Source organism: Hordeum vulgare, chromosome 1H (assembly GCF_904849725.1).
Source record: "Hordeum vulgare subsp. vulgare chromosome 1H, MorexV3_pseudomolecules_assembly, whole genome shotgun sequence".
NCBI classification, from domain to species: domain Eukaryota; kingdom Viridiplantae; phylum Streptophyta; class Magnoliopsida; order Poales; family Poaceae; genus Hordeum; species Hordeum vulgare.
Window position 1 is genome coordinate 3,784,311 of NC_058518.1, and position 12,826 is coordinate 3,797,136.

Consider the following 12,826-nt stretch of genomic DNA (forward strand, 5'->3'; position numbering starts at 1 on the left):
ACGTTGGTTGTATCAATGACCCAACCAGGCAGCGTATCCGGGAATATGTTATAAGGAAGAAGATACTTATGACCCTTCCGGCCCATACCAGAACCTTTGGTTGACGCGTAAATACGGCGCTCTATAAGCCGTGGAACAATTGTTATTAGTCCTAACTTTCCGGTAGGATGTGACCTCCACCACAACAATCAGTCTGTCGTTTCACCAACCAATCAATCAAGCAGAAATAAAATAAAGTTTTTAAAAGTACTGTAGTAAAATACTTTAGTTGATATGCAAGAATGAACTTTCCTTGAGACTGAGATAAAGTGAAGTCTAAATCTTTGAGTGACCCGCGAACTTCGGGTTCTGAAAATCAGCATCATTGTCTGATACGACAATGTTTAATATCCAAATTCATACTATTATGCATATAATGAGATGTCCTTTTTTAATCCCCAAAATTTGAGTTAAAAGTGTTTTTGAGAATTTTTCCTAAGTAAATGTGTATTATTAGGGTTTCATAAACATTTATAATGAGGAATAAACTTGTTATGATTTGAAATTCAAGTAGTTCATATAATTGACCTTTATAAAAAGTTTCCCATATATTTTCCTCAAGAAATTAATTTTAATAAAAATAATTTCAAGTCATTTCCACTTAAGGATCTTTGAATTTTTCATTGAAAGAAAAGTTTTCTTTAAGCACAAAACAAAAGTTATATTAAAATTGCTCATAAATTTAGGAGTGTGTAGCATATTTTTATTTATTTTTGGGTGTGTAGAATTTTGTGAGCAAATCATTGAAGTTTGAACGTTATTTGAATTTAACTAGATTTATCAAATTACCCTTCTGCCCTTCTGACAGTGGGTCCATCCACTTAAGTGGGCTGGTTCGGGTCAACCGACCCTGCCCCATCAGTCAGTCTCTCTCTCTCTCTCTCTATCTATCTATCTCTCTCTCTCTCTCCCTCCCTCCCTCCCCCTCTCTCTCTCATGCGCTCCCTCAGATCAGCCTAGACGAACCGGAGCAGGTTCTGCCAGGACCCCTACTAGCATCCCGTCCTACCAACGACTCTTGGCTTGATAGCAGGAGATGAGTTTGCAAGGCGGCTGAGGCTCTGGTCCTCCATCTGTTGCGCCGACGAGTCTCCTCGCCGACAAGATGCATTGCTCGTCTTCTTCGCCCGTGGGAGCGCCGCCGCTGCAACCCTAGTGCGACAAGTTAGATCCAGCCGGGACGGTCCCCCGCTCCACAGGACCCGTGACCTCGGACGCCGCCGGGCCTCTTGTGATAGCCTCAGACGGGACGGTAAAAAGAACCCATCTAAAAAATTGTCCTCATATAGGAAAAACGGCCAAAACTATCAAAGTCCGCAGGCGAACCGGCGAAACCACCCTACCTATCAAAGGCGTGCCTGGCTGCATGAATGGGCATAGCTAGAAGAGAAGGGATTGGATGGGCTTCTTGGGTGCATGCGTCCAACCATGGGGCGCGCGTGCATGGTGATCGATTGACTAGGTCCAATATGAAGAGACCCAGCCGATTGACTGGTCTGGGTGCAGCGTGCATACACATAAGCGCGAGCAAGGAACAAGGGTTGCTGGCTCGTTGCCGTGCCCGTCTATTTATACGATAATTGATAGGATTTTTTAATATATATGGACACATAAAATATATTATACTTGTACAAACATAACCTTATATTAGTCAATAAATATTGAAATTCACATATATACTAAGATAAAAAAGGAAGGTGAGTTTGGTGCATATGTTCACGTGCCTCTCTACCAACAGGCCACCATGTTCCACAACATAGAAGAATTACGCGAGTTTGGTGCACCTAGACACTTCTTGTATGCAGTGTATCATAGTCACCTAGTTAGGATTTTATAATATATATGGGCACATAAAATATATTATACTTGTACAAATATAACCTTATATTAGTCAATAAATATTGAAAGTCGCATATATACTAAGATAAAAAAAAGTAAGGTTAACATACACAAATTGGCTTGGAATGACAACATACACATCCATGTATTCAGTAAATAAAACCAATCCATAGTGCCAAGACAAATAATAAGCCATGGCAAAAACGAACATGCAACATGGGATATGAATTGTCATTATAGATTGTATACATGGTGCATTAATGAAATGTTCACGTGCCTCTCTACCAACAGGCCACCATGTTCCGCAACATAGAAGAATTACGCGAGTTTGGTGCACCTAGACACTTCTTGTATGCAGTGTATCATAGTCACGGAGAAGAGTGCTAACAAGGATTTCAATTAATTAGGAAATCAAGTAACTGCTATACTAAATACCATAAATGGGATGCCCTTAGGTAAATTGGGTAGAATAACAAAAATATGATTACATAAGCATAAATGAACATTTTTATTATCAGTGGAACACTTACTGCTGCTTCATTTCGTATTCTCAAATATGATTATTTGTCGGGTTATCCAAGATTACGGACCGCTGCAATCAAGCGAAGCATGTGCAAATGGCACTTGTCCCCGGCTATGCGACGTGAGGTTTGGGTCACACCCCTCTCACTAGTAGGCAGCGCCAGCCGGAGGGAATCTGGCGTCGACCCGAGCGATTCCCTCCCGTGCATCATCGTGGAGATTTAAGAGGACAACCAAATCGTCGTCCATGATTTCTTTTGTTTTTCATATATCTTGCAAGGGTGTATGACATAAATGGCTCGCCACTCGCTTGCTATAGATATTTGTGACGTGCATTGTACGGTCACGCCGCTAGAATTGGTTTTATCAGTGGCGTGCGCAAACGAAAGCACACAACTAATAACTTGTTATCAGTAGCGTGTGATCCCACACACCACCAGTAGCCATTACCTGTCGCATAATCAGTGGCGGTTCTAAATCAGGCCACTAAGGGCCAAATTGCCAGGCCACTGCTAAGATATTTCCTACTAGTGCGGGTGGCCCACTGCAATCATCAGGATAAGAATAAACATGTCATTCAAAGTTGAAACTTAAGAGATAAACATACATGCATTGGCCCCTTCGCAATCTGGTTTTGACACTCGCCTCATGTGCTTGCACCGGAACTTCCGTCGGACAATATATGAAGTTTGCCATCCCTCGAGACACTGCATTCCCAAGCTTATGCTAGTGTCGCTGGTGATCATGTCACTACTAGAAAAACGGCTATAGCTAATATGGACATTAATGGCGCATCATGTATGTGATGCGCCACTGCTATATTGCAGTGGCGCATCACATATAGGTGCACCATTATTTGCCATATTACTAATGACGCACCTGTTGTGCGGTGCTCATTACTAGTTTTTGTCCTCGTCCCACACCCTTCCCAGACTTAGCAGTGGTGAACCAGGGGAAAGTGCGCCGTTACTAGTTTTAACTAGTAATGGCGCACCACACCTACGGTGCGCCACTACTAACAATCTTTGCTCTTATTACATGCAAAATGCCACCGACCCGACCCCAGGCTCCTCCCGCACTCGACCCGGCCCCAGGCTCCTCACGCACTCGACCAGGCTCCTCTCTCTCCTCTGTCGCTCGCTGCTTCTAGGGTTCGCCCCCCACCGCCGTCGCCGCGGCCGCCGAGGCCATCTCAGGCGATCTTTCCCTCGGCCCAAACCCGACTCCTCCTCCCTCTCCACGGGCTCCACCCCTCCCTCGGCCCGATCCCAACGCCTCCTTCCTCCCCACGGGTCCATCCCTCCCTCGCCGCGAGCTCCTGGCCCGGTCCGGCCCCTCCGGCGACCCACTCCGGCGAACGGCGCCCCACCCTCATCCCCCCTCCCCATGGCCCGGCTCTGATTTTTTGGAAGTGGTTTTCTCCTGTGAGCAGCTCCTCTGATTTGCTATGATGTGTTCTATAGATGTATTGATTGTATTGTGATGAAATGGCAGACAAAATTTTCATATAGATGTATTGATAGTATTGTGTTGATATGGCAGAAATAATTTTATTATAGGTGTGTTCATATGGCAGAAATGTAAATATAGTTTGTACTACTAGTTACACACATGGATGGTGGATAGATGGATGTATGCTGACGGTAGGTAGTACTCCGTATATGATTTGCTTGATGGATGGATTAGTGGTGCTAGTTGCTTGCTAGATGGATGGATGAATGGTGCAACTACGTAGAATTATTAGTCTAAGTTACTATCTCTATAGTAGACAGTAATATTTTCACCTAAAGTTTTTCCAAAGGTTATTCAATCCATCTAAAGTAATATATGTGGATAGGAGATAGTAGTAGTGTTTATCAGTAATTTTGGTATGAGGGTCTACCAATGCATCTAGGGGTTAAGAGACTTATAATGTTGCTATATCCGAGTGGCCTATGTTTTGGTATAAGAAATTTTGCCATATGGTTAGGCATGAGATGTTGTTCATAATATTCTCTATTTTACAGCATCTCTTGTACTTGTTCATTGTTGCTATATCCGAGTGGCCTATATTTTGTCAGAATGTTGATTCATTTCCGTTTCGGCAAATTTCAGACGCTCCATATGTCCACTTTTTAGTAAATGTCAATGCCCAAATTTTCTCTATTTTAGGAAATGTCCGACGACGAAGAGGAATTCGTTATGTGCGAATACAACCAAGATAAGCACGGCCTTTGCGACACGCCTTACCTAGTTGATGATAGGCGCTTCAGCATCATGCTGGATGAGGACTTCAAAGTGGATACAGTAAGTCACAATGACAAGTCTTTATTCGTAATTAAGCATGACTTCTTTTGCTTCAACTTATAATTTTTATTTTTTACTATTCTACTAGCGTATCCCCTGCGATGCAAGACATTATGTGTTGGATAAAATTGGTTTCAGTACTGAAATAAATATGGAGGTAAAGATAGTTCACTTGAGGACCGAGCATGGTTATACTTTTGCCGTAAAATTGTACAATGTAGACACCTACTCCTTTTTTGAATGCAAAACTTGGGTAGCACTATGCAAGGCTTATGCATTTGAGCCTAATATGCTTATCACCTTTGATATTCGTCCGGAAGATGAAATTGAAGGTAATATCGTCGATGTGCGTACGCCTCCAGTTCTACCATTATGTGAATTTCTCGAGCACATTTATTAAGTAATTTATATTGTTTATTTAAAAATAGTTGACAACTTATTTCCATTGATATCTTATTTTCATTCTTCAAAAAATGAATGGAAAATGGTAGGCAGAACCTATTACTACAATGATGAAGCAGAATTAACTTGTAAGGTGAAACATCTTCTTGTCGCATTTATCAATAATTTTGAGAATTACAATACCTATCAGCAAACTCCCCAACATTATGGTCAATATGTGCCAGTAGTGCACGTGGTGAACTACGGTAACATGCATGGAGATTGCATGGTAAGATTTTCTACTATTACGACATCCATGCATATTTTGCATAAATTCTTGTAAAACTAAACTACATTGCTAGCTACAAAGCTAATACTATGTTTTTCAACAGAAAATCCCGCAAGATTGTGTGCCTCATCTGATGTTACCAAGAGGTCGCGTTGATGTTATGATGATACGACCAGCACGGCCAGGTCGGCCTATGTATCTGCATCACTCCTGTCCATACCGGATTTCTAAAACCGATGAAGTCATGACAATCAAAGATTGGAAAAAATGTATGGTCAATCGTAGAGAGCTACTCGGAAGCAACATTGTGCATAGGCCAAGAATTGGAGACAAGATCATCTCCATTCTCCATAATGGAGAGTCAGGGTCTATCTTGTTTTATGATATTCTACCTAAGCAGAGGAGTAGGTCCTAGGTACAATGTGTTATTATGTGCTACGATTTGTTAGAGTTGATGATGATGATGAGGAGGAGTTGTGATTATGACTAGTGACCAACTTTTGTTATATGATGTCTCATTGACGAAAATGATATTAAATAGTATTGGCGGTAATGACTATGATGATTATTAGCTATTTCCGAGATGATGTGATGATGTGCTACAATGTGTTAGAGTTGACGATGATGATGAGGAGGAGTTGTGGTTATGACTAGTGACCAACTTTTGTTATATGATGTCTCATTGACTATGATGATTACTTCTACATCACTATGTATCGCTATTTTCGAGATGATGTCATGATATTTTATGAAACTATTGTATAGAATATGTATAACTTACTTCTACATCACTTATATATGTATCACTATGATGAATTGTATTCGGAGACTAATCTTTTATTGTATTCGATAAATCTGTTGTTTATATGTTGTGCTGTTTATATTCTGTGTTGTAATGTATTTTGTAACCTGTGCAAATATCAGAAAAGCAAAAAAAATAATTCCTAATATTCATAGTAGTGGCGCACCATATTGCATTTTAGTGGCCCACATAAATAAATACCTCAGTGGCGCATTATCTAAAAATACGTCATTAGTAACCCACAGCAGTGGCGCACTTGTGGGCCTAGTAATGGCACACCAGGTGATGCGCCACTGTTATGTATATTAACAGAGACGCACCATGCATGCGCCATTACTATTTATTAGTAGTGGCGTGATAATAGTGGCGCACCAATAGTGCGCCATAAGTATCCAAAACATGTGCGCCACTAACAGCCTTTTTTCTAGTAGTGTGTTCTGCGAGGGCTGCGATTCCTCAATATGTGTCCGGCAACCTGGACCAGCATTTCGAAAATGAGAGGCAACGATAACTTCCGCGAACAGTGAGCCCATCTCGCTAACATCAACCAAGCGTAAATCATCATGCTGATGGAGAAACATGATGGCTTCCACCATATCGCTTCGCATGGAGAAGAAGAAACTTGACTGAGAATATGCAAAACCTAAGAACAAGGCCATGGGAATGTATTTGACTCTCTTTTAGACCAGCAATAAATTCGAATAGTAGAGGCACCATGATCAATTAATCCAGCTGTAGCTAGCTTCATAGGCTAAGTAAACGGGAATGCACGTGACTCATTTTGCAACCAACAACTAAGGCCTTCCGTAATGGGAGTATCTTAGCGCGGTATCATAGGCAATTTGCTTATGTGGCACCATAGTTAATGAAGAAAGAGAGTGTAGGTGTATCTTATATAACATACGGCTCTAGCACGAGATCATAGGCAAAAAAAGATGCTAGCCCAATCACAAGCAAGTATTAGCCCCAAAACATTTAATGCAACTTATTTTAGATACAACCTCTAAGAAACAATGCATTAGGATGGTTGTTTCTTAGATCCTAGTCATACCTAGGATAACACGCTAAGATACAATGCATTACGGAAGGCCTAATTGCAGCACGAGAAATCCAACTATAACTTGATAGGTGTCATGGGAATGCATCTGACTCATTTTGTGACCACCAATTAATTGGAACGGTACAATCAGCACGGTTCATCCACCTGTAGCTTGATAGGCGCCATGGGAATGCATCAGACTCAATCCGTGACCACAAATTAGTTGGAATAGTACAATCACCACTGGCCAACAAGCAGTGTGGTCACCCATGCTCCAACTGGATCATGTTGGTGTGTAAAAGAGGAGGACACCGGATCATCAAGCCGCACAAGAATTATGTGCTTCTTTTGTTGGCTGTGATTGATGTGAATACACGATAAAAAACTTGGATTAACCTAGCTAGCTTGTGAATTCGGAAATATTTCTCAACTATAATAACCGCAATGAATTGATTTTTTTTGTGAAGAAGTTCACATATTTCTAGCGTCAATGTTTTTAAATATTTCTATGGTCGCTTTGTCAGAATGGATGGGGTGTAACAATGTGATACTTTTTGTTGCCTCCATATAAATTTGTAAGAAAATCCAAACAATCTATTGAAAAAATGGTCCGGCGCCACAACGCGCGCCATCACGATCTAGTCGGTAGCGGGGTGTCATAGGCTTAGGATTCATTGAACCAACGGACTCTATAAGTCTAAGCTATTAATTAGTGACCTACTCACTCCATGCAATTAATAGCCTATGTGACTAATTGATGCCAACTGTAGCATGCAGATAGTATCATTGTTGGGCGCAAACTCGCTATAAATAGGCGGCCATGCCTGATCATACGATCCATCGCAACACACTCTCACACACACATACATTTCAGAGTTGGACTTGCAGTTGAAGTAGCTCCAGAAAAAGATGGCGGTAAGAAATATGGGTAGTATGTGCATGTAACCTCTTTTTCTTTACCGTAGCTGTTTTATATATACAAACATGGCACGCTTAAATACCAATGAATCAATTAGCTAGAGTTGGATGGATGTATACATGTATAGAGAAATGAAATGCATGTGCAGGATGTTGATTAATGAATTTGTGATGCATTTAGGTTGTGATGAAGGTTGGTGCATGGGGTGCACCAGACGGATCCCCTCAGGATATCAACGCCGAAAGCAGGCCCCAACGCCTAGAGAGCATCACCATCTATAGCGTCGAATCTCCTGGGGTATGCGGCATCAAAGGTTTCTCCTTCAAATACGTGGACCAGCAGGGGAGCAGCGTCAAGAGCGCCATCTGGGGCAGCAACAGCGGGAATCCCAACACCATTGAAATGAGGGAAGGCGAGCAGCTCAAGCTCGTGGGCGGCACCTTCGACAATGAGGGCATCGGATCGCTCACGCTAGAAACGAACACGACCAAGCACAAGACCTACGGGTATCCGGTGCAGGGAGGCGAGTTCAGCTTGCCGCTGCCGCAGGGGAAAGGCGAGTTGGTCGCCTTCTTTGGCCGCTCAGACGTGACCCTCAAGGCGTTGGGCGTCTACGTGAAAGGCTCGCCCGCCAAGGTCGGTAAGTGGGGCGCCAAAAGCGGCGCACCACGGGACATCAGGCCAGATGCCGATCCGTGCAAGCTGGAGAGCTTCACCATCCACAGCAGCGAGCGCATCCATGGCTTCTCCTTCACCTACCTTACCAAGAGTGACCAGGCCATTAGTGTCCCCCTCTGGGGCAAGAAAGCTGGAGAGGAGCATACCGTACGTTAATTAATTTCCTTTCTACTTGTCTACTATACAAGTATACTTAGTTAGTTTTTGCATGCTTGTGATGTGGTGCAGATTTTCATGAACCAAAGCGAGTACGTGAGCAGCATCACCGGCGCTTACGACACCTATGGCATCACCTTCCTCAATTTCGACACCAACCAGGGGGCTTCGCACACGTTCGGGCGCAACCCATCTGCAGGGACTAAGACCTTTAGCGTGCCGCTGCCGGACAACGGTGCACTGGATGATGCGGCCGCGGTCGCCTTCTTCGGCAGCTCCGGGGATAGCCTCGTCGCCATCGGCACCTACGTCGGGGTCGCGCCCGAATGAACCATCCACCTTGCTAGCAGCTCTACTCTATCCCATCGATCCCACACGTACGTACCTGCAGATCCTAGCACGTATGTACGTTCCAATTAAACCCCAGCTGCATGCTATGCTAGCTGGCTATGTGTGTGTTTGTACGTGGTGAATAAGGACGATGGGGTCCCACTTTGCGGGCTGCAGCTCGATCTACCTACTTTCAAGGGTAATGTGTGTGTTTGTGTATGTGCATGTAATAATGTGCGCCCATGGCTTGCAATAAAGTTGTACCACCCGTTTCCTTACACACATGTATCTGCTCCGTTGCTTTTACATCCTAAAGTTTTAGCACGGTATCAACATATCAACATTACACTCCCCCACTCCAAGGACCTAAAACTTCCCCGTAATGTTTATGTTATGCACATGGAAAAGAATGTAGGCGAGGCTCTTTTTAGCAACATCATCAACATCCCTCATAAGAAAATGGATAGTGTTAAGACAGATGAAAAGGACGTACACAATAATAATATTGAACCACAGACTGATAGTGATGCCAAGCCTACACCTAATGTAATTGTTACAAATAATTTGTCACGATAATTTACAAGTAATCTTCCCTGAGCTCCATACACATATGTTTTCAATTGGCTTTTGTAGACTTTACTATATCTGCAATATTATCCCTTGTTATCAATAATAAGAAACGAATTACACCCTCCCATCACACACGGATGTAGCATTCCGTGTGCGTTGTGACATGCACGTCGGTTACACAACAACTTTAAAGCCGTTACCGAATTCTGCAGCCGTGTTCCTTGTATAGAATATCGCACACGATTTTTTTCATGACTAATCGTGTGCGAAATATCGCACACGGTTATTTCAACTTATCCGTCTTCGTAGTTTGACCATATCGTTCACGCCTTCACAATATCATTAACAAGGATCACCTCATGTTCCCGCCATTATATTGTTCTGTCTTCCCGCCTCCTTTTTCCGCCGTTCCGCCACCTTCCCGCTTCTTCTTCCCGCCCTTTCGCTGCTTTCCCGCCTCTCCACTCTTGCCTATTTGTACGAGTGCCGCCGCCAGAGCCGTGCGCTACGTCGCTACAAGTCCAAAAAGTCGAAGAGATACCAAATTCTGAGTCCATTCCCTCACCGGCGGAGGCGACGCCCCCACCCCCCCCCCCCCAATAAGATGGTCCAGCACAGGCCAGCAGGATCCCCAACTGCTTACCACATGCTAATGCCAAGCGCGACTCCTCGGTCATTGCCGTCCCCCCGGCTCGTCATCCAATTCGGTCGAGGACACTGATTCGGCCACATCCGATTCATCGTGGACACTGTGTCTTAGTGATTATGAAGCTGACGATCGGAGGCTTGAGGAGACGTACCATTTGGTTCAGAAGTCTTCGGAGACTCCTCCAAGGCTGGAGGAGGAGCGCCGCCGCAAGGTGGGGCACAAGGGTGCCACTGCCCCACCATCCAAGCATCATAAGACCATCACCAAGAAGTGCAGCGCCTACGATGATGTTGCCGAGGCCTCGGGTACGGGCCAACCATACGCCGCCAACAATGCCGACACCTAGTGCCACGACGACGTCATCTCCTCTGATGAGCGGTTGAAGTACTTAATTATTAGTTCGTCCATTTCAAATTATCTGTCGATTTTTAAGTATCTTGTATATATATGTTTCATGCTACTTGACTATAGCTGTCCGTAGGAAAACCGAGACGACCAAGTTCCAAAAACGGTGATTCGTCCCTGGACAGGCTAGATGCTATGCATTTAATTTGGACTTTATTTGCGAGGTTTTTGCTGCCACGAGAACACAATATTTTCACCGTGCAGAGATTTGCTGAAGGAAAAAAAATTATGAGATGCTGAACAATGTTAGTGCTTGTTGTTTAAAGCAACAACTCATGCCTGATAGGTGGTAATCTGATTTGGCAAACATTATAAAACATTTTTTCAGTTTACTGAAAGCACCATTGTTTCCAATCCTTGTTTCTGCATGATAGTAGTACTTTTATTTTGTCATCTACCTTGATGGATAGATCAAGCATCATGCATTACGTGATGAAATACTTTTCTTTCATTATCAATGGTAATGGAGTCCGCCTGAGGGTCGTTTCGGAAAAAAGATGAAAGTGAGGATTAGAGCAAGGAAGATGAACCTGTTATCAAATTTAGTTATGTGAGTGAAAAGTCGCCATTCTGAAGAAAACAAATTCAGAGCAAGGAAACATGATGTAGGCATCGATTGGTTGACCACATTCCCAATCCAACTTATTTCCTGTGCACATATATCGTCCTTCTATGTATTCCAAATATTTCTGCAACTAGAGATATTTAGGTAAAACGTTTAGTTGTGAAGGGAAATCATCGGAAGTTGTTTTATGTTAGAAAATTATTTTCAGTTACAGTTCTTACAGTTTTCAGGAATCAATTCATCACTAGCTTATTTAGCTCAATAGCAATGGCTCAATTTGACATAATTGAGTCATGAGTTTTTACAATGCATTGTTATTATTAGTAGAATATCTATTTTAACGGAAAAATATTTGTTTGCAGGTATTGAAAGCTAGGTCGACTAATGGTGCTTTCCCTGAAACAAAAGATATTTTTTATAAGGTTACACAAACTTGGACTTTAGTTGTTCTGATTTATATCAGATGCGCTATCTTTCTGTATCTTGAGGTTGTGTTACTGTTACTAAGTTTAGGTTGGAGGAGTATGAATATTGATAATAGTCGTGATTCTTGTGGAGTAATTTATCAGAGAGTTCCTTTCAGGCTTACGCCATATCATCAATGAACCATATGGATCGATGTTTTCACCATGTTTTAGGTCCATGTACTTATAGTAATAGCTGAGAACATGGTGCATTTTGTTTAACCATTTCCTAATCCACACAACTTTCAGAATGCTAACGCAAGTACTTAGACAAGCGCACATCAGACTTTCATGGTACGACGGTGCGCCCACCAATTGTTCTGTGTTCTAGTCTGCCAATGACATGACCATCAACTTTAGTGTACATCTCACTATCTCAGTCAGGATCAGAGGAAGAACAAAGCTACTTCTTTTATGCCATCAGTAGATGGGTATTAGTTTACCGCTGGACAAGAAATGACATGCATCTCATGTTCACGGTCCTATTTAGAACCAGTAGGGAGAATTTGTTAAATTACTACAATCGTTATTTATTGAAAACAAAAATAACTGTCTAGAATTTAGAATAGCAAAAATAACAGTATGTGTGGTTGTCTACTCCTTATTCATAGCAATCTTCATTCTTTATGTGAAAGCAACCTGGTATTCTATCATTAGCCGACTACATGAGTAACATTGACTATTTAGCTGAATACACAAGTAATTTACTTTTTATCATCTTATGATGCTCGGAGCAATGCTTGGTTAGTACTAGCCTCCAGTTTGATTTATTTGCATTTCAAAGGGCTGGATATTGACCCTCTTCTTGGCATCAACTGTTGTTGGCTTTTCAGTTATTTATCATTTTGTTTTGTTACAGTGTGATGAAGCTTACTGGCGCAACCTATTCACAT

At 42.5% G+C, this 12,826-nt stretch overlaps 1 protein-coding gene across 1 annotated transcript; it reads left to right on the top strand.

Annotated features, from left to right (window-relative positions):
* The first annotated feature begins 8,048 nt into the window (after positions 1 to 8,048).
* LOC123403634 lies at positions 8,049 to 9,558 on the top strand. Its single transcript, XM_045097559.1, has 3 exons — positions 8,049 to 8,112; positions 8,297 to 8,941; positions 9,023 to 9,558. The coding sequence occupies exons 1-3, from the start codon at positions 8,107 to 8,109 to the stop codon at positions 9,278 to 9,280; spliced, it is 909 nt and encodes a 302-aa protein (XP_044953494.1). The 5' UTR covers positions 8,049 to 8,106; the 3' UTR covers positions 9,281 to 9,558.
* The last annotated feature ends 3,268 nt before the right edge of the window (positions 9,559 to 12,826 follow it).